This window comes from Hoplias malabaricus, chromosome 1 (genome assembly GCF_029633855.1).
Source record: "Hoplias malabaricus isolate fHopMal1 chromosome 1, fHopMal1.hap1, whole genome shotgun sequence".
NCBI classification, from domain to species: domain Eukaryota; kingdom Metazoa; phylum Chordata; class Actinopteri; order Characiformes; family Erythrinidae; genus Hoplias; species Hoplias malabaricus.
This window is the reverse complement of record NC_089800.1, coordinates 1,101,787-1,123,192: the sequence shown is the minus strand read 5'-3', so window position 1 is coordinate 1,123,192 and position 21,406 is coordinate 1,101,787. Positions and strand designations below refer to the sequence as shown.

General features: G+C 44.8%; 1 protein-coding gene across 2 annotated transcripts in view; it reads right to left on the bottom strand.

The window, feature by feature from the left end:
* plcd1a (phospholipase C, delta 1a) overlaps positions 1-21,406 on the bottom strand; it is a 35,109-nt gene that overhangs the window by 6,723 nt on the left and 6,980 nt on the right. For both annotated transcript variants that reach the window (XM_066642544.1, XM_066642535.1), the window contains exons 2-10: positions 19,088-19,246; positions 15,100-15,328; positions 14,399-14,528; positions 12,699-12,927; positions 8,422-8,623; positions 7,142-7,286; positions 6,745-6,897; positions 4,350-4,502; positions 774-930 (exon numbers count right to left, since the gene is read on the bottom strand). In XM_066642544.1, the coding sequence (XP_066498641.1) occupies positions 774-930; positions 4,350-4,502; positions 6,745-6,897; positions 7,142-7,286; positions 8,422-8,623; positions 12,699-12,927; positions 14,399-14,528; positions 15,100-15,328; positions 19,088-19,246 (1,557 nt within the window). The remainder of the gene's footprint in view (positions 1-773; positions 931-4,349; positions 4,503-6,744; positions 6,898-7,141; positions 7,287-8,421; positions 8,624-12,698; positions 12,928-14,398; positions 14,529-15,099; positions 15,329-19,087; positions 19,247-21,406) is intronic.

Genomic DNA, 21,406 nt, shown 5'->3' with positions numbered 1-21,406 from the left:
TCTTACTCTACCTCCTACTCTTACTCTACCTCCTACTCTTACTCCACTTCTACCTTCTACTCCTACTCTAATCTACCTCCTACTCTTACTCTACCTCTACTTCCTACTCCACTTCTACCTTCTACTCCTACTCTAATCTACCTCCTACTCTAATCTACCGCCTACCCTACCTCCTTCTCTACCTCCTACTCCTAATCTACCTCCTACTCTACCTCCTACTCTAATCTATCGCCTACCCTACCTCCTTCTCTACCTCCTACTCCTACTCTATCATACCTCCTACTCCTACTCTACCTCCTACTCCTACTCTACTTTAGCTCTACTTCCTACTCCACTTCTACCTCCTACTCCTACTCTATCATACCTCCTACTCTATCCTACCTCCTACTTCTGCTCTACTCTACCTCTACTTCCTACTCCACTTCTACCTCCTACTCCTACTCCATCATACCTCCTACTCTACTGAGACATTTGGAGCATTTGCTGTGAAGATTTGACTGCATTCAGCTACAAGAGCCTTAGTGAGGTCAGGTACTGATAATTAGCTCTAGATCACAGAGGCCACCACAATCTTCTCACAGACTGCTGATGGGATCCATTCCTCCACAGAATGCAGTCCCACTGCTTCACAGCCCAATGCTGCGGGACGTTCTACTCGTCTAGACAACACTGGCATTGATCAAGCCCTTTGGAGATTATGCAGCCTGTATGTTACCAGACTTTGCTTCTGCTTGGTAAAGGTAGCACTGTGTAGTAATTACAACAATAATAACCTGCATTTTCTGCCAGTTGCTTAGCCTTGCTTTCCTTAAAGGATGACATCTCGTAGAAGGAATGTTTCTCTTTTGAGTTCTCGAAGGTGCTGAAATGAACGCTCTTGCAGTAGATGACCAAGTCCGACAGCTCCTTGGCGAGTCTGATCTTTGATTTCTAAATAAAAACACACGTTATAAGTGCACATTTATAAATAAGAATAGAATCAAGTCTTCCATACACCTTTCCTGGCTTTGCCACCTGGATTAACAAAATAAAAGTCTTTTTTATTCTGTTTTTAAGGCTCAAATCTCCAAGAAACAATCCCTTTAAATTCCTGTATATCAGTGTAAGAAAAAGGGCGTGGTCTGTGGTGAACTCCGACTCAGATTAAAATTAGGGATTTTTCGGGGGAAGATGTGTATACAGAAGTCCCTCAACCTCGGATTTGTTTATGGAAATTAGCTCTAGTGCCTGAAACAGTGAGTGTTTGTGTTGCGGGATTTATGTGGCAGCACGTATGCAAATAGCAAAATAAACAACAAATACATAAAACACTCTCAGCATGATTTGGAACCGATTCTCAATCCTCTTTCTGAAGATCTTCTCTCTGATTCTCTCTCAGCCATAAACAAGTCCGAGTTTATAGTATATAACCCATGCCTTTTTATCTGTTTCATAGCAACTGTTGCTTGGTTGGACAAACGTCAGTCAACCAAGTCAAACATCCCAGTAGTCCGTCTACAGCCTGATGCTGAGTTCTCAGTTGGAAATGACCAGCTTTTACGGATGGAACACCTTCAATGTTTTACGCAAATCACAAACATGCAGGTTTTGACAGATTTTACACATAAATATACTTATAAAACACTTATTTTTATTAGAACGTCATTTCAGTTGAACATTTCTGTCAAAGCTGAAAGAACTGCAGCCAGCAAGTGATTTTACTGACTGCTTTTAAAGCCTCAATGTCTTCCCACAGATCTTTTCATAAAAAACACTTAATTACTCCAAAGAAACCCACTGTAAATGGAGTGACAGCTGGTCATCTGTACGATTTCACTGACCTAGATGTTTACATTTGTGTCTGAAAGAGAATATAATTGAATTTTGTTACCTTCTTTCTGTCACAATTGAGGCAGGATGCAGACGTACATGCAAGGAATATTTAATTAAACTAAACCAATAACAAACAGAAAACAAATACAAGCATGGAGTCAAGAATACAAACTAGAACTCAGTAGAACATAACTAGGACAGGAACATAACTGTGAACTGGTGGCAATGTGTAAGAAAACAGACAAAGAAACACATCTACACACACACAAGAACCGACCCGGGAACACTGAAACAAAGTGTTCTATATACAGAGCACTGACAAGGAACACCTGGGGACAATAACGAGAGGGCAGGACTTCAAAGGCTAAGGCAGGACTAGGGCGGAGACAGGAAGAATAAACAGAGCTATGTGCTAAATGAGCACATGGTGAGGAAAACAAACACAGGACGAGACACTTTCTTTCTTTTGGATTTTCAGCTGTCATTGCTTTCTACGTCGTACGTTATATTACGTCAGGATTTCTTAATATTAAATTATTATTATTATTAATCATATGTTATTTTATTAATAATATCCATCCATCCATCCATTATCCACCGCTTATCCGGGTCCGGGTCGCGGGGGAAGCAGTCGGAGCAAAGAAACCCAGACCTCCCTCTCCCCAGCCACCGACTCTAGCTCCTCCGGGGGTATACCGAGGCGTTCCCAGGCCAGTCGAGACATATAGTCTCTCCAGCGTGTTCTTGGTCTGCCCCGGGGCCTCCTCCCCGTTGGACATGCCCGGAACACCTCTCCAGGAAGGCGTCCAGGAGGCATCCGAACCAGATGCCCGAACCACCTCAACTGGCTCCTCTAGACGTGGAGGAGCAGCGGCTCCACTCCGAGTCTCTCCCGGATGTCCGAGCTCCTAACCCTGTCTCTAAGGGAGAGTCCAGACATCCTGCGGAGAAAACTCATTTCAGCCGCTTGTACCCGCGATCTCGTTCTTTCGGTCACTACCCAAAGCTCGTGACCATAGGTGAGGGTTGGGACGTAGATTGAACGGTAAATCAAGAGCTTTGCTTTTCTGCTCAGCTCTCTCTTCACCACAACGGACCGGTACAGAGCCCGCATTACTGCTGACGCCACACCGATCCGCCTGTCAATCTCACGCTCCATCTTTCCCTCACTCGTGAACAAGACCCCGAGGTATTTAAACTCCTCCACTTGAGGCAGGATCTCACTTCCAACCTGGAGAGAGCACTCCACCCTTTTCCGGCTGAGTACCATGGACTCAGACTTGGAGGTGCTGATCCTCATCCCTACCGCTTCACACTCGGCTGCAAACTGGTCCAGCAAGAGCCGGAGGTCCCGGTTCGATGAAGCCAACAAGACCACATCATCTGCAAAAGCAGACATGGAATCCTGAGACCACCAAACCGGACACCCTCCGCCATTTGGCTACGCCGAGAAATTCTGTCCATAAAAATTATGAACAGAACCGGTGACAACGGGCAGCCCTGACGGAGTCCAACTCTGACTGGAAACCAGTCAGATTTACTGACAGCCATACGAACCAGACTCCTGCTCTGTTTGTACAGGGACTGGATAGCTCGTAACAAAGAGCCCAGTACCCCATACTCCCTGAGCACCCCCCACAGAATACCCCGAGGGACACGGTCGAATGCCTTCTCCAGATCCACAAAACACATGTAGACTGGTTGAGCAAACTCCCACGCACCCTCCAGGATCCTAGCGAGGGTAAAGAGCTGGTCCTGTGTTCCACGACCGGGGCGGAATCCGCATTGTTCCTCCTGGATCCGAGGTTCAACTATCAGTCGGACTCTCTTCTCCAGTACCCCCGCATAGACCTTACCGGGGAGGCTGAGGAGTGTGATCCCCCTATAGTTGGAACACACCCTCCGATCCCCCTTTTTGAAATGGGGAACCACCACCCCAGTCTGCCAGTCCAGAGGCACTGCCCCCGATGTCCACGCGATGTTGCAAAGACGTGTCAACCAGGACAGCCCCACAACATCCAGAGCCTTGAGGAACCCGGGGTGAACCTCATCCACCCCCGGGGCCCTACCGCCAAGGAGTTTCCCTACCACCTTGGCCACTTCAGCCCCAGTGATAGACGAGCCCCCCCCGGGGTCCCCAAGCTCTGCTTCCTCTGCGGAAGACGTGCTGGTGGGATTGAGAAGATCCTCGAAGTATTCCTTCCACCGTCTGATGACGTACCCAGTCGAGGTCAACAGTTCCCCACCCCCACCATATACAGTGTTGGTGGAAAACTGCTTTCCCCTCCTGAGTCGCCTGACGGTTTGCCAGAAACTTCTTGGAGCCGACCGAAAGTCGTTTTCCATGTTCTCACCGAGCTCCTCCCACACCCGAGTTTTTGCCTCAGCGACTGCCGAGGCCGCAAGCCGCTTGGCTTTATTAATAATATATTATATTATATCAATTATTATAAAATAGCTATTTATTTTTATTACCAAATATACGTACAATGAAACTGATTGATTGACCTGTCATTTGGCTGCACTGCTGGACTCACCTCGGACTTGGGCTTCTGTTCATTCCCTTTGACCTCAGCAGCTTCGTCCTCCTCTGAAACAGTGTCCGCCTCCACTGTGACGTTGTTGTTGTTGAACACGGCATCCAGCTTATTGAGACGCTTCCCTTTAACCAGTATTCGACCCTTTAATTCCTGCAAAGGGGCAAGTGGTGATTAGCTTTAGACAAGGACTTTAATGACATGTTAGATCTCTATAGTGCAATTAAAACCATCAAACCACTGCTGCACTTTCAGGTGCACATTACCCACTTTATTTCACTATATCAGTACGCTTACACACTGCTCACTTTTGTATATTTTTAATACTTTGTACATCAGACACTACTGAAGTACAGGTAGGTGTCGCAGTCACACAGTTCCAGGGTTCTGGAGGTTTTGGATTCGAGTCCTGCTCCGGGTGACTGTCTGTGAGGAGTGTGGTGTGTTCTCCCCGTGTCTGCGTGGGTTTCCTCCGGGTGACTGTCTGTGAGGAGTGTGGTGTGTTCTCCCCGTGTCTGCGTGGGTTTCCTCCGGGTGACTGTCTGTGAGGAGTGTGGTGTGTTCTCTCTGTGTCTGCGTGGGTTTCCTCCGGGTGACTGTCTGTGAGGAGTGTGGTGTGTTCTCCCTGTGTCTGCGTGGGTTTCCTCCGGGTGACTGTCTGTGAGGAGTGTGGTGTGTTCTCTCTGTGTCTGCGTGGGTTTCCTCCGGGTGACTGTCTGTGAGGAGTGTGGTGTGTTCTCCCTGTGTCTGCGTGGGTTTCCTCCGGGTGACTGTCTGTGAGGAGTGTGGTGTGTTCTCTCTGTGTCTGCGTGGGTTTCCTCCAGGTGACTGTCTGTGAGGAGTGTGGTGTGTTCTCCCTGTGTCTGCGTGGGTTTCCTCCGGGTGACTGTCTGTGAGGAGTGTGGTGTGTTCTCCCTGTGTCTGCGTGGGTTTCCTCCGGGTGACTGTCTGTGAGGAGTGTGGTGTGTTCTCCCTGTGTCTGCGTGGGTTTCCTCCGGGTGACTGTCTGTGAGGAGTATGGTGTGTTCTCCCCGTGTCTGCGTGGGTTTCCTCCGGGTGACTGTCTGTGAGGAGTATGGTGTGTTCCCCCTGTGTCTGCGTGGGTTTCCTTCGGGTGACTGTCTGTGAGGAGTGTGGTGTGTTCTCCCTGTGTCTGCGTGGGTGTGTGTTGCCCTGTGAAGGACTGGCGCCCCCTCCAGGGTGTGTTCATGACTTGGGTCCAGTGATTCGGGTAGGCTCCGGACCCACCGTGACCTTGAACTGAATAAGCGCTGAATAATTGCAAAAACATGTGAACTGCTGTAATACAATGGAATTCATACAGCCCCATGCCAGAAGCTGGAGAAAAGGACGGATCATTAGATAAAGGTAGAATTACTCCTTACAGACACAGATTCACTGGCATGGCCCTCGTGTGCCCCCCCCCCCTCCATCACCACACACTCCTACTAAGTCTGTAAATGCCACTGAAGGACGAGTCTTTGTTCAGTGTGTCATATTTGTGCAATCTGTTCATCTGGAAGAACTTTGGTGTCCCACCCTACATACCCCGGACACGCTCTAAGAATTTGGGCCTATTTTCCAAGTAAAAGGCACAGACTTTCTTCAGCTCAGCAGAGGAAAAGCAAGATTTTATGAAGTGATTTACATTAAACATGCTGCAGAAAACCCAACACACATTTGAACTCATTTAGTTGAGAGTATATACTTTTCCTGCACAGAAATTAGGACGGATTCTTGTCTGAATGTAAACAAAGGACTCTTTCTTCCTTTGAGCGATGAGATATTAATTTGTGAATTTGAAGAAAACAGGAAGTGCGAGGGGATGATGAGGAAGTCGTTTGAGGGAAGTGGAACCTCGGGGTGAGAAGGATTTTTTGAGAACACATTTGCCTTCAAAGTGGCAAACCACAATCACATTACGGTGGTAATGACCCAGGAAAAATGTGTCAGAATATTAAATACTCACACTGAGATCTGTTACCATTATATTATAATACCATTATAACAGCCCTCAGCTGAGATATGGGAGTGCAGAGTCACATTATTTCAAGGTTTTTTCACACTCCATTATGTACACTGACATATTTGCTGAGGCTATGAGATTAAAGTGTCAAATCAGTAAGCGTCCTGGGGCTGACTCGGCAAACCCACAGATACGTCCAGAATGGTAATTTTCCAGGAGAAAGTGTTTCTACGTTTTGAAATGTACTACTTTTCAAAGTCACATTTAACCACTTCTTTAATCTACAGGGTGTAAATAACATTGATTTCAAATCCTGTTAAAATGACTGTGTTCTGAGAGTTAAAGGTTTATTAACACGGTTTCCAGAGTAGCTGTACATTTCAAATAAACATCTGTGAAAGTAAATCAGTGTTTATGGATGTCGCTGACCTGTGGTGAAGGCAAGGCTGTGGGCATCTCATTCCCCAAAGGCTGTGTGAGAAGGGCACTGCCCAGAATGGACACCATGTAATGAGCCATGAGTTTCTGCTGCTCCATACTGCAGTGATTCTCCAGGGACAGGATGACGGGATACTCCGACGCCTGCCAAGGGAAAAATACATGGATATCAGCAGAGTCAGATCACACAGCAGTAAAAACACTACCCAGTAAATCTGTGTGTTTACAGACCAGCTCAATACTTAAACAACACGCTTATCATTGCCCAGATAAATTAACATGTATTATCCATCAACATTATTTATTAACTGCTACATAAACGTTTTAAACGGTCAGGAACTGAACAGCTATGAGGAGGTCAGCAAAGTACTCAGTAGTGCTCACTAACTTTGAAGGCGTAATCTCTGATGGCCTTGATGACGTCTCTGAACAGCACTTTGGATGTGAGCGTGTGGCCGTGGTAGATCAGCGGTTCTCCATTGGGTCCATCCCAGATGTCCAGCTCCACACAGCGGCAGCCTTTCAGCAGCGCTCTGTCAACAAACATTATCAGGTTATCAAACAATATAAGAACATTTAATAATGAATAGTTTGCCCACTTTTTTATTTATATTATATATATTTTGGATATTTAAACATGTTTATATTCCAAATCCAGCGTCTGGATATTCTTAATAACTACGTGGTTTTTAAATCCAGAATCATTGGGCGCAAGGCGGGAATACACCCTGGAATGGGGCGCCAGTCCTTCACAGGGCAACACACACACATTCACTCACACACTCACACCTACGGACACATTTGAGTCTCCGATGCACCTACACATGTGCGTTTTTGGAATGTGGGAGGAAACCGGGGCACCCGGGGGAAACCCACGCAGACGCAGGGAGAACGCACCACACTCCTCACAGACAGTCACCCGGAGGAAACCCACGCAGACACAGGGAGAATACACCACACTCCTCACAGACAGTCACCCGGAGGAAACCCACGCAGACACAGGGAGAATACACCACACTCCTCACAGACAGTCACCCGGAGGAAACCCACGCAGACACAGGGAGAATACACCACACTCCTCACAGACAGTCACCCGGAGGAAATCCACGCAGACACGGGGAGAATACACCACACTCCTCACAGACAGTCACCCGGAGCGGGAATTGAACCCACAACCTCCAGGTCCCTGGAGATGTGTGACTGCGACACCTACCTGCTGCCTCAGCGTCGTAATATGATAGTAATATCATTTATCACCATTATTTCTTATTGACAGGCCTAGTCAGTACAATCAGCGTTATCACATTCACAACCACCAGAGTGTATATCTCTAAAAATATCCACTTCATCACGGGTGACCACATCCCTGAGCCCATTTAGATATTAACATTCCTAGCAACATTCAGCTCCAGAAACATTGTTAATGGGACTGTGTTAAATTCCAACCTACTGTGATAATGAATTTGTAAAACACAGGGACAACACACAGAACCCCTCACAGACAATGAGTGTCAGCACCAGTGAGAGGCTCCTCCTGCATTAACCTTTCAAAGCTCCAACTTAAAATTTCCCCTTAGATCACTGTTTATATCTATATCACTAGAGCTATCACTTTAACTGAATGGTACAAGTCCTATGGAGCGCTGCATATCACAGCAATGTCCTTACCTGATGTAGGCCTCAGTGCTGCTGGGCCCTTTGAGCTGGTCTTCCATTAGGTAGGTGTTATGGGAGGACGAGATGAAGTAATGGCTGAGGGGCCGGCTCATGTCCTGGTACACCTGCTTGTGTGCAGGGTTTAAGATGCAGCCCTCAGTATGAGTGAGGCACCTCAGGAAGCCGTCTTTGGTTAACAGAGTGTTAAGCTTGGCTGTATTAACACATAAAAACAAGAACAATTATTAACACATAAGTAAAAATTCTGTTCATTTAAAGTCATCTGGAAGAGCAGTGACCCTACAGAGAGAACAGATGTAACCAGTCAGTTACACGTCAGGTTTCCATAACACAGACTAATACAAGTAATGGAGGCTTGTATAAACCAGCTGCTTACAGAAACATAACATTAAAACCCTGTGTACCAGTCACTCATAACATAGAAAGAGTTGTGAAATGATTTACACAGGTTGTTATTCCAAAGCAAAAGACATGTAAGCTACTTCTACTATTACTTCTACTAAGCAATTCCCATTAAAGCTGCCCTACTTTAGCTAGCTCTAACACGTTTCTCTGTCCCTTACCAGCATTCGAACCTGCCGGCTGGATGTGCACTCCAATTATGTGCAAGGGGAGAGAAAAGGAAAGGATGTTTCTCTAACCAAATGAGCTTTGTTAGTTAGAGAAAATAAAATAAATATTTTAGGAGGTTTCTAGTCATTAGTAATGTCACAAAAATGACACAGTGAGGAGCAGTGGCCTAATGGTTAGAGAAGAGGGCTTAGGGCTGAAAGGTGGTTTGTTTGATTCCCACGAGCGGCAGTGGAAGTGAAGGAACAGAACTGTCGTCCTCCTCAGCTGAGGGGCCCCACGCTGGGTGTGTGTTCACAGCCCCTAGAGCACTAGTGTGTGTGTTCACTGCCCATAGAGCACTAGTGTGTGTGTTCACTGCCCCTAGAGCACTAGTGTGTGTGTGTGTTCACAGCCCCTAGAGCACTAGTGTGTGTGTGTGTGTGTTCACTACCCCTAGAGCACTAGTGTGTGTGTGTGTTCACAGCCCCTAGAGCACTAGTGTGTGTTCACTGCCCCTAGAGCACTAGTGTGTGTGTTCACTGCCCCTAAAGCACTAGTGTGTGTGTTCACTGCCCCTAGAGCACTAGTGTGTGTGTGTTTCACTGCCCCTAGAGCACTAGTGTGTGTGTGTTTCACTGCCCCTAGAGCACTAGTGTGTGTGTGTTTCACTGCCCCTAGAGCACTAGTGTGTGTGTGTTTCACTGCCCCTAGAGCACTAGTGTGTGGTGTTCACTGCCCCTAGAGCACTAGTGTGTGGTGTTCACTGCCCCTAGAGCACTAGTGTGTGTTGTTCACTGCCCCTAGAGCACTAGTGTGTGTGTGTTCACTGCCCCTAGAGCACTAGTGTGTGGTGTTCACTGCCCCTAAAGCACTAGTGTGTGGTGTTCACTGCCCCTAGAGCACTAGTGTGTGGTGTTCACTGCCCCTAGAGCACTAGTGTGTGGTGTTCACTGCCCCTAGAGCACTAGTGTGTGTGTATTCACTGCCCCTAGAGCACTAGTGTGTGTGTATTCACAGCCCCTAGAGCACTAGTGTGTGTGTTCACTGCCCCTAGAGCACTAGTGTGTGTGTGTTCACTGCCCCTAGAGCACTAGTGTGTGTGTGTTCACTGCCCCTAGAGCACTAGTGTGTGTGTGTTCACAGCCCCTAGAGCACTAGTGTGTGTGTGTTCACAGCCCCTAGAGCACTAGGGTGTGTGTGTTCACAGCCCCTAGAGCACTAGGGTGTGTGTGTGTGTTCACTACCCCTAGAGCACTAGTGTGTGTGTGTGTTCACAGCCCCTAGAGCACTAGTGTGTGTTCACTGCCCCTAGAGCACTAGTGTGTGTTCACTGCCCCTAGAGCACTAGTGTGTGTGTTCACTGCCCCTAGAGCACTAGTGTGTGTGTGTTTCACTGCCCCTAGAGCACTAGTGTGTGTGTGTTTCACTGCCCCTAGAGCACTAGTGTGTGGTGTTCACTGCCCCTAGAGCACTAGTGTGTGGTGTTCACTGCCCCTAGAGCACTAGTGTGTGGTGTTCACTGCCCCAGAGCACTAGTGTGTGTGTTCACTGCCCCAGAGCACTAGTGTGTGGGTTTCACTGCCCCTAGAGCATTAGTGTGTGGGTTTCACTGCCCCTAGAGCATTAGTGTGTGTGTATTCACAGCCCCTAGAGCACTAGTGTGTGTGTTCACTGCCCCTAGAGCACTAGTGTGTGTGTGTTCACTGCCCCTAGAGCACTAGTGTGTGTGTGTTCACTGCCCCTAGAGCACTAGTGTGTGTGTGTTCACTGCCCCTAGAGCACTAGTGTGTGTGTGTTCACTGCCCCTAGAGCACTAGTGTGTGTGTGTTCACTGCCCCTAGAGCACTAATGTGTGTGTGTTCACTGCCCCTAGAGCACTAGTGTGTGTGTGTGTTCACAGCCCCTAGAGCACTAGTGTGTGTTCACTGCCCCTAGAGCACTAGTGTGTGTTCACTGCCCCTAGAGCACTAGTGTGTGTTCACTGCCCCTAGAGCACTAGTGTGTGTGTTCACTGCCCCTAGAGCACTAGTGTGTGTGTGTTTCACTGCCCCTAGAGCACTAGTGTGTGTGTGTTTCACTGCCCCTAGAGCACTAGTGTGTGTGTGTTTCACTGCCCCTAGAGCACTAGTGTGTGGTGTTCACTGCACCTAGAGCACTAGTGTGTGGTGTTCACTGCCCCTAGAGCACTAGTGTGTGTGTGTTCACTGCCCCTAGAGCACTAGTGTGTGGTGTTCACTGCCCCTAGAGCACTAGTGTGTGGTGTTCACTGCCCCTATAGCACTAGTGTGTGTGTAATCACTGCCCCTAGAGCACTAGTGTGTGTGTATTCACAGCCCCTAGAGCACTAGTGTGTGTGTTCACTGCCCCTAGAGCACTAGTGTGTGTGTGTTCACTGCCCCTAGAGCACTAGTGTGTGTGTGTTCACAGCCCCTAGAGCACTAGGGTGTGTGTGTTCACAGCCCCTAGAGCACTAGGGTGTGTGTGTGTGTTCACTACCCCTAGAGCACTAGTGTGTGTGTGTGTTCACAGCCCCTAGAGCACTAGTGTGTGTTCACTGCCCCTAGAGCACTAGTGTGTGTTCACTGCCCCTAGAGCACTAGTGTGTGTGTTCACTGCCCCTAGAGCACTAGTGTGTGTGTGTTTCACTGCCCCTAGAGCACTAGTGTGTGTGTGTTTCACTGCCCCTAGAGCACTAGTGTGTGTGTGTTTCACTGCCCCTAGAGCACTAGTGTGTGTGTGTTTCACTGCCCCTAGAGCACTAGTGTGTGTGTGTTTCACTGCCCCTAGAGCACTAGTGTGTGTGTGTTTCACTGCCCCTAGAGCACTAGTGTGTGTGTGTGTTCACAGCCCCTAGAGCACTAGTGTGTGGTGTTCACTGCCCCTAGAGCACTAGTGTGTGGTGTTCACTGCCCCTAGAGCACTAGTGTGTGGTGTTCACTGCCCCTAGAGCACTAGTGTGTGGTGTTCACTGCCCCAGAGCACTAGTGTGTGTGTTCACTGCCCCAGAGCACTAGTGTGTGGGTTTCACTGCCCCTAGAGCATTAGTGTGTGTGTGTATTCACAGCCCCTAGAGCACTAGTGTGTGTGTTCACTGCCCCTAGAGCACTAGTGTGTGTGTGTTCACTGCCCCTAGAGCACTAGTGTGTGTGTGTTCACTGCCCCTAGAGCACTAATGTGTGTGTGTTCACTGCCCCTAGAGCACTAATGTGTGTGTGTTCACTGCCCCTAGAGCACTAGTGTGTGTGTGTTCACAGCCCCTAGAGCACTAGTGTGTGTGTGTGTTCACAGCCCCTAGAGCACTAGTGTGTGTGTGTGTTCACAGCCCCTAGAGCACTAGTGTGTGTGTGTGTTCACAGCCCCTAGAGCACTAGTGTGTGTGTTCACTGCCACAGGTGGGTTACTATGGAAGACACATTAACTGCACCCTATCAATACAAGGATGCATTTAATTATACAAGTGTGACTGAGTTGTAATGAAGTAGTGTCCATATGGCTTATGTAATATAAATTTGTCTATTGTTATTTCATGTGGATTGTGCAGTAAATTTCTCAGAATATTACTGTAATTCAGAGGAAGGAAATAAAAGTAGAAAAGCACCATAGCGCAGTTCAGTAAAGATCAATACAGAACTCAAAGAGAATGTATAGAAAGTTAAAAGCCCATTCATAAAGGATTAGATTCGGGAGCTCTGCAGTCGCACCCGACGATCTATTACCTGTGAGATTCGGCTCATATTTTTCAATGAGCCTCTCAGCATCCTCCAGAGTAACAGACTCCCTCTGTTCTGTCCTTAAAAAGTTCAGCAGATCGTCCGCACTCATCAAACCGTCCGTCTGAGCGTATTTCCCATAAATCTCATTAATCTCCTGGCGGGAGGTCAGCAGCTCGTAGAACTGCTTTATTTCTTCTCCCTCCAGAGTCCCCGATTTGGACGTGTCACATTTCTACGTAACAGCGGAGAAAAAGACACACGTTAAAGTAATATCTGAACAATTAGAAATGCACAGATGCTTGGTGATACATTGATGTAAAGGTTTAGACTTCATCTGGGGGAGATATAGCTCCATTATTGCAATATTCTACTAAGAAAATATAACTTTTCTGGTCTAAATATAAAAAGGTCAGGTTCATTTCGTACATTGACCAAAACGTTAAAAACATTTTAAATAACAAAGAGGAGTGATGTGATGCTTTACCCTCAGAAGTGGGTTTTAATCAGGAACCACCCCAGAGCTGTGGGTCTGTTTTTTTTTAACCACATATTTAAGAGAATGCTACAAAAACAGAGATTCAAAACTAGCCCTAGAACTATGATAAAGAACAGAACAGCGGAGTGTTGTTTAGAGCAGGTGAGTCCACTCCCATATTCCTGCTTGATCCCACAGAAACAGTGGGCTGCATTAAAAGGCCCCATTTAGCTGAGGTGAGTAGAATCTTCTCAAAACTGGATAAGCCCCTTAAACAGTTTGAAGACTGTCACCTCAAACGGTACTCGTTTCATTTCCCTGCTCAGGTAGGCACCCATTTCTATATCAGTAAGAGTCCTCGGGCAAAAGCACTAACACTGTACTGTGACTACAACCGTAAACATCTGCCATAGTCATCAACACAAACACAGAATGATCAAATCTGCCATTTTGAAATGGTACCAGTCACTAGCACTGTGATCTAACGCAGCTGAACCGGGTGGAGCACTACAGGAAATGCAGAGTGGGTGTGGTAATATAGGAGTGGTCAGGTTTTTAAAGGGTTTTAACAAGCCATACCAGTTCCTCTTGATCTTTAAAAGAAAAACGAGTGACTGGTTATGACACTTACAGGAAAAAAGAGAAACAAGACGGAGCGACTCGGCCACAGATCTGCTTCCTCAGCTGTAGTTGACCAACAAGTCTGGGCTTGTCCCACACCTTAAGTGTAACACCTCAAATACCAAGCAAGTCATACCAAGCATAAACACCCACTTATTATTTAGGAATGGAATCTTTAAAATGGGTGCTGCTCCTCAAATCACATTCGACTGATTTATGTAGAGGCTTAAAAATAATCTGCAACACAAGCATTAAAAGTCAATACAAAATGTAGTAAGTTTCATACAGTTTCAATTTACACCAAGCCTTAGTCCCACATCAGTCCTGGCACTGAGCCAACACAGCTGACCAGCTTTCGCCCACAGATGTCCGTCATCCATGACAAATCCTCTTCATTTGGGTAAATAACGGAACTGCTTGCATCAAACACTAACAGAAAGCATGGCAAGCCCTTGAAAACGCTTTTAAACCTGATTCATTGGATCAGATCTGCCACAGAGCTATGTAGCTTTATGTATAAAACTACGCAGTTATAGTGTGCTCTTGATTATATTTATGCCCTACATTTTGGTGCGATCTAGAGTTCACAACACTGTTGTTTCATTACCTCAAACAGCATGGCAGCGTAGGTGTCGTCCACCTCGGTATTGATCTGCCGCATGAAGTGTTTCAGCTCACTCAGCGTCATCATGTTGTCGCCGTTCTTGTCTGCTTTCCTCATGCAGCTGATGATCCAGCTTTAAAGGAGGTGATGTAAGGCTAATATTTAAATTATTAATCCCATGGGCACCTGGTGGAAACCCAAACAGGCACAGAGAGTACACGCCAAGCATCTCACAGACGGTGACAGCAGGGTCCTGGAGCTGTGTAAATGCGATCTGTTGCCACCCCCTCATGTTAATGTATGTATCATTAAATGACTGGATATATAATGTTTTATATTAATGAATAACTGCATTATTCAAATACTGCAAGCCTTCAGGCTGAAATGTTGTATTCTAGAGAACCTCAGAGTAAGAACTGTTCAAAATGGTGGTGATAGTAAGAGTTGAATGCCTTAAATGGATCCCTTTTTAAAAACTATATGAATATTTTTAACATCACATATAAAACCTAGAGGTGTAGATACACAATGGAGGTTTTGTAAAGTAAATAAAATGCTATATTTGTTGACATCACCACTGATGAATATCCCTAGTAGAACCATTTCACACCAATCACTTTGACCAACTTTGTTCAAATTAACGACTGAATTCTCCCACTCTTCTCCCACTACTGTGTATGAGATGTGTCTGAGTGGAAGGATACTGTTCGCTCTTCTGTTGGCTGTTGAGGTTGTCCATGTGTGTGATGATCTTCTCGAGGCCGGTCACCCACTGCTTGGCCTCCTCCGGAGAGTTCGCCACCAGGTCCAGGTTCTTTCGTTTGCCTTTGAAAATGATGGAGAAGCAGCATTCTTCCAAAGAATCCATAATGTACTTCTGCAGACCCTCGGACTCACGGCCATGACGCACAGAGTCGATGTCATTGATGGAGACTTCAAAGCAAGATAACAGGAGCACGGTCAGTTCTGATATTAATGAGAAATTTCCGAATCAAAGCAGATTAAAGTACACTTTCAGTGTCATTAAACAATGTAGAAATCATATATTTATTCATTCATTCATTCATTGTCTGTGACCCTTATCCAGTTCAGGGCTGCGGTGGATCCGGAGTCTACCCAGAATCACTGGGCGCAAGGCAGGAACACCCTGGAGGGGGCGCCAAAAATCATACATTAAATAGCCTATTGCACTGAAGCCCTAACAAACAAATACTATATCAGTGTTTTTAGTATTTAGCGTCCAATCTTAATTCTGTTCATTCTAAGTTCAGTTTTATTTCTCCTTTGATTTTCTCCTTCTTTATAAAAGATTTGATTAAATTATTATGTCTGCTAAATCAGAAAACATAGTTGGCAAGTCTGACTTGAGTATTCATAAACAAAGTGCTATACATCCATAGACACACAGTTTATTTCCATCAACACCTCCCACGATAACAACAGCCTCCTGCTTGCAACAATTCACTTGAAGAGTTTGTGAACCCTTGTCTATAGTTCTGCATAAATTTGACCTAAAACATCAGATTTCCAAACAAGTCTGGAAAGGAGAATATGGAGAACCAACTCCAACAAATGAGGCAAAAATACTAGCCCTGGTCATTTATTTATTGAGAAAAATACAGCGCTGTACAACCTCCTGCATGTGACCTACTTATCTACAGGAAGTGGATGGTACTTCACCGAAACCACAGAACGTGCTCCACTCCTGCACCTTCATTTTATTCTACGAAGTCACTGCACAAAGTCAGAGGAAATGGTTTTTAGGCCTTGGCAAGTTAGCATCCTCAGCAATGGCTGTATAATGATTTGCATGAACATGAATCCTCACTGCAATCAGTTCTTAGGGGACATTGGTTTTGTAATTTATTAGAAGATTTCAACTTTGAGGGTAGAATCAAGGACTGAAATTATTTTAAATAAGAGATGGTTAGCATGGTTTGTTAGGGTTTGACCCAACTGTCCTCCATCCTCTGGCCCTGTGCTCCTTTGGCCTTTGCTCTGGGTGTTACATAAAAGATAACAAAATGAGAAAAGCTGGCCCAACCCTGCTCTGAAGCACTGCCTATTGTACAGCAGCTTAACGTACAGCAGTGGGTGGGTATACCGGCATCAGGCATGACGTAATCTTCAGCTGTGGATAATCTGTGCTCACACAAGTTTGGGAAAATGCTCTTTATCCAAACCTAAACAATCTGCCTGTGTCCAAACAGCAGCTATCACTACAGGCACAAGACTACGCCAATCAGGACCGATATACGTAAAAAACACCACTTCTATGACCTGCTGATCTGCCCAGAGATGAAATGATGCAAATCACATTCAAAAAGCTGAGCAATGTCTATAACTTTCTGTGGTTGGAAGTCCTTCAGAAGGCTGTTTTCTGGCAACGAGGAACAGCACAACGATTAATTCTCTTCACCGATATCAGCTACAGGAACAACGTTCTGAATGGAACCCATGCTTAAAGTGAGATGAATCAGTCCAGGACTGGGTGGCGTTTGTTTAACAGGCTCCAGAGCAAATAAACTGCTTCAGAGAGGCTCAGTGCACACAGTACACAAAGGTAGAACTGTCTTGGACAGAATTCAATCACAGGAAAGTATTTTCTGAGAGGCAGCAGAGCTCAGGCCCTATATCCTGACCCAGCAGCATTTTCCAGATTCCTACCACACACTCTGTAAAAAAAAAAGGATACGTTCTGCTGATCGTGTTATTTTTTCTTTTTCATCCAGCACCTACGGTGAGGCCTTAGACAAACACTCCAGGGCAAACAAAACTTTGTAGGAATGCTGCTCATGTTTTCTTGGAAGTTTTCCCCTGGCTTCCAACTCAAACATCCCATTTCATTCTTCCACTTTCCTTTCGGCTGGCTGCGAGATAAATCACTCCATCGCACTCCCTCAATCACTTCCTACTCTGCACCCACTTCCTGGGAAGATCCGTCTCTTCCTTTCCAGACGTCTGGTACCCACAAGATTGGGTGTTTGCCGAACTTTGTTTATCAGAATAGACACGTCTTCAGATACAAAACACAAATATCCAGAGGGTTCGTTATCAATAGCGCCCACCCACAGGACAAAATCTCCACTCCCCTCTGTACCAGCTTTTCCGGCGGTTCCTTCTCTGTGGCTCCGTGATAATTTGTGCACTATTTAATCACACACTAGCTGTTTCAAAACTAGTCTCCCAGAGTGCTCTCTGTGCCTGAAGATCTTACTTTTGTGTGTCTATCCCTTGCTCTTGTTGTGTCTAAACCCTCGAGAAAAGCTCTCGGCTATGAACCTGAGACTAGGAGAGATGAAGACTCCATATGAAGAGATGATATAGAAATGTGTTTACAACACTGTGAACAAGACCACTGTGGGATGTTTAAAAAGTGATTTCTCTGGCTTCTTTAGGGCGGCATGTCTGCAGTAAACCTGCACAGGCTGGACGGAGCTGCACAATCGTTCTTCGCCCACACAGTCCCCCATCTGGAGGAGTGCCTCTGTATCAGTGACTAACTTGGCACCAGTGCCTCAGGAAGGGTATAAAAACTTCACTTCCTGCAGTGAGGAAATGCCTGTGAAAGCATGAGACTTTTTTATTCTCTGAAATCAAACCCAAGACATTATTTCCCATCTTTTGGATGAGAGTTAAAACTGACCTGAGCTGACCCAACATTGTCAGGCTCGTATTATTGAAAGGATCATCATCATGTGACAGACGATATGAGTCACTGCTAACTCTGCGGTGTGTGTGTGTGTGTGTGTGTGTGGAGTGAATGGTGTCTTTGAGAATCTAGAAAGTTTCTATATAAATGTAAAGATAAATAAATAAACTACAGTAAATGCTTTTTACTGTAAACAACAAGAACACTATTTAAAATCAAAAGAAAGCTACAGAAATGATACTGAAGCTAAGGTGGCCATTATTTTGCCCAAATTTAAATTGATCAAAATCGAGTTATGTGCAAATAATTTGTCCAATTAATGCATCATATTTAAAATAATTTTACAAAAGAGGATGTGACTGTGGTTAAAGCTGAGCCTTTTTGAACCACTAAACCCTTCCCTAAACTATCATTTACAACCATCAGCTAAATGTTTGTGGGTCTGAAACGTACCACATCACCACAATGGTCTGTGGTTCCCATGAAGATAGCATTAACACACACACACACACACTTCTGGAAAGCTGCAGATAAACTGGGCCTGGTCTGAGCCCTTTGGTCAGGAGGAGTCAGAAAGGAAGCTGAGAGGTGGACCATTGTGCCCTGCCCATTGTGCTAGGGAAAAAATTCCAGATGAACACAACAGACCCTCCTCTCCTTTTTCTGGACACTATCTGTGTTTATCTTTTTTCCCTCCCACCCTCTGTCCAGTCAGTATCTGCTGTGCTTGTGCTAGGGCTGGACCGCTGCTCTCGGCTGTGACTATGCATTGCAATATTGTGCTCTTATTTAAAAAGCTAATTTATTTTGGGAATTCTTGACTGAGAATGAAATCTGACATGTATCTGCTGATGCACAAAATTGAGACCAAATCCAGCCGGATTAGCACGACACTGACGTTAAGCTCTTAGTAAAGTAATACATATGTAATGATGCTGCTTCTTTTTAAACATCGCAGCACTACTTACATTTTTGAAGGGTTAAAGTCTTAATACAGAGACTGTGTAAGTTGAAAATCAAGGCAAGTTAGTGACACTCACAGGTGTTTTCCTTCTTGAATAATCTGCTCGACTTATGCCACACGGTCTCACAGTCCTCATGCAACCTAAAGAAACGCTTCTTCTGCCAGGATTCAGACTTCACTTTGGTCAGCTCCCCTCCGTTCAGCAGAAACTGCAGATCCTTGTCGCCCTCCAAACCTACACACACACACACACATTATTTATTAAAACGTGTCAGGTGAGCATATAGGTTTTCTATTTTATGTAAAATGTTGAAAATAGTAAAATGATTCATTGTATCCGACCGTCAGTTTATTCACAACAATTTAATTGAACAATTACAGGTCAAAATGCAAAATTCTAACTCAGTACAGTTCTCTAGAACAGAGAAAATAGAAATATTTTATATGCATTTAAGTCTAAGTGAGTAAGACGTTTGAAAAGATTAAGGCAACAGACAATTATGTTGTATACGGCGATTTTGTCCAGTGTTGATGAACACACCTTCGACTAAACTACAGGCCTTTCAGTCTTTTCTGAACTTTTATAACGCTGTTAAGACTGTGGATTTCCATCTGACGGGGCGTGGAGCATCGGCTAACTTTCCACCGCACTCCTCAAAAATATGTTCTGCATTAAAACCCAGCATACCATTCTCTGAATAATGATCTCCCAGTGCTACAAGCTTCTCACAAGCACAAGAAACAGCAGCAGCGCACAATACGCCGACATAAAAATAAGAACATAAACAATGTGTGTGTGTGTGTGTGTGTGGGGGGTGAGGTCAGTATGACAGTTTGACAATCATCACTCTTCCTGTGTTTATTCGTTACTGCAGTGAAAGTGCGGCTACATGAAGAACGATAATCACTACTTCATCATAGAAAAGAAAATATATCTGCATTATTTTCCTAAAATATCACTGCTAGGAACGTTAATTAAACTATGCCATTTCATACTCGTAGTCTGCTAAAAAAATGGCTTACAACCAGTTATTTTCTGTGTCCAGTGATATAGCATTTTTTTTTAATTATTATGCAATTGTGATGATGCAATGATGCATGCCTCCACTGTATGCCATTATTTCAGTGTTTTTATTTATTTTTTATAGCTGCAGGAACATATTTCACACCTTCAAAGTTAATTTATAAGTGAGCTACTGTTTGTCATAACGCAAGAAACCCAAACACACTGATGTTCCCGTTGAGGCAGTGTAGCTGTGTTTGACTGGACTGTTGTTGCTGCTCCAACATTAATGTGAAGGTTTAAAAGAAAAATCCCAAAAAGAAAACATACTATTCATGTCGTTTAAGTTTTCTGAACTAAATCAGCCCACACTGGATACTAGCTGATACACTACATTTTAGCCCTCGTAGTCATGTGGTGTGGAATCAACCACAACATTGCAGACATTTTTTACATGTTTCAACCACAGAGGCTGTTCATGTGCAGCTGAGCTTTGGAAGGAGAAACTGCTGTGAGGATGGCAGGAACGCCTCCGTAAACTATGAAACTGGGCAAAAAGCTGTGCTGTGGGACTGGAAATTCATTGTTTGTTTTGAAAACATTCCCTAGTCCATATTGCTCAACCAATGTTCATTTTGTCTCACATTCAAACATGCATACTTTCCTTTCTCTTGTACCAAATAAACATCAGTTTAGATGTGCTTTAAAACGTTAAGATTTTGATGTGTCATTTTGCAATGAAGCTAGGATGCTAACGTTGCTAATGGAAGTTTTTATATAAAACAAGTACATTAGCATCGTAGCTCCACAGCCCTGCAGACGCACATAGCTACTTGGCAGGTCTCAGCTGATTTACTACATTTAAAATAAGAGAAATAAATACATTTTCTGACAAACTACCTCAGTTTTTTCTTTATTTAAACAACAGGGACAGCAGTCAACATTATTGTATAATGTGAGTGTGGCAGATTTAGCCAAATGGCTAATTTTCATCTGCAGTTACCGGGCAGGTTAATGTTATAAAAGAACAATCTCACAAAAACATTAAAACACACGTAAGTTATAATACAGCATAATATTGATGGGGTGAAAGCTAAAAAATATGTATTAGATATATAGATAAATAGATATATGTAAATCCTACAGGTAAAATAACAGTTACCTTGGGTCGAACATGAAATTTCCAACTAAAAACAGCAAAAAGTCCTGAAATAAATGATATTAATTATTATACATAAACCACCCACCCACACAGTGACCATACTTCATATTTCATACCAATACACCAGTATGCAAATTTTACCTCACGAACTGGTGAGGTTATGACCTGTGCTCAGGAGGAAAGTGGGCAAATATATTTCCATATTAAATGAGAATAGTCTGAAATCTGAG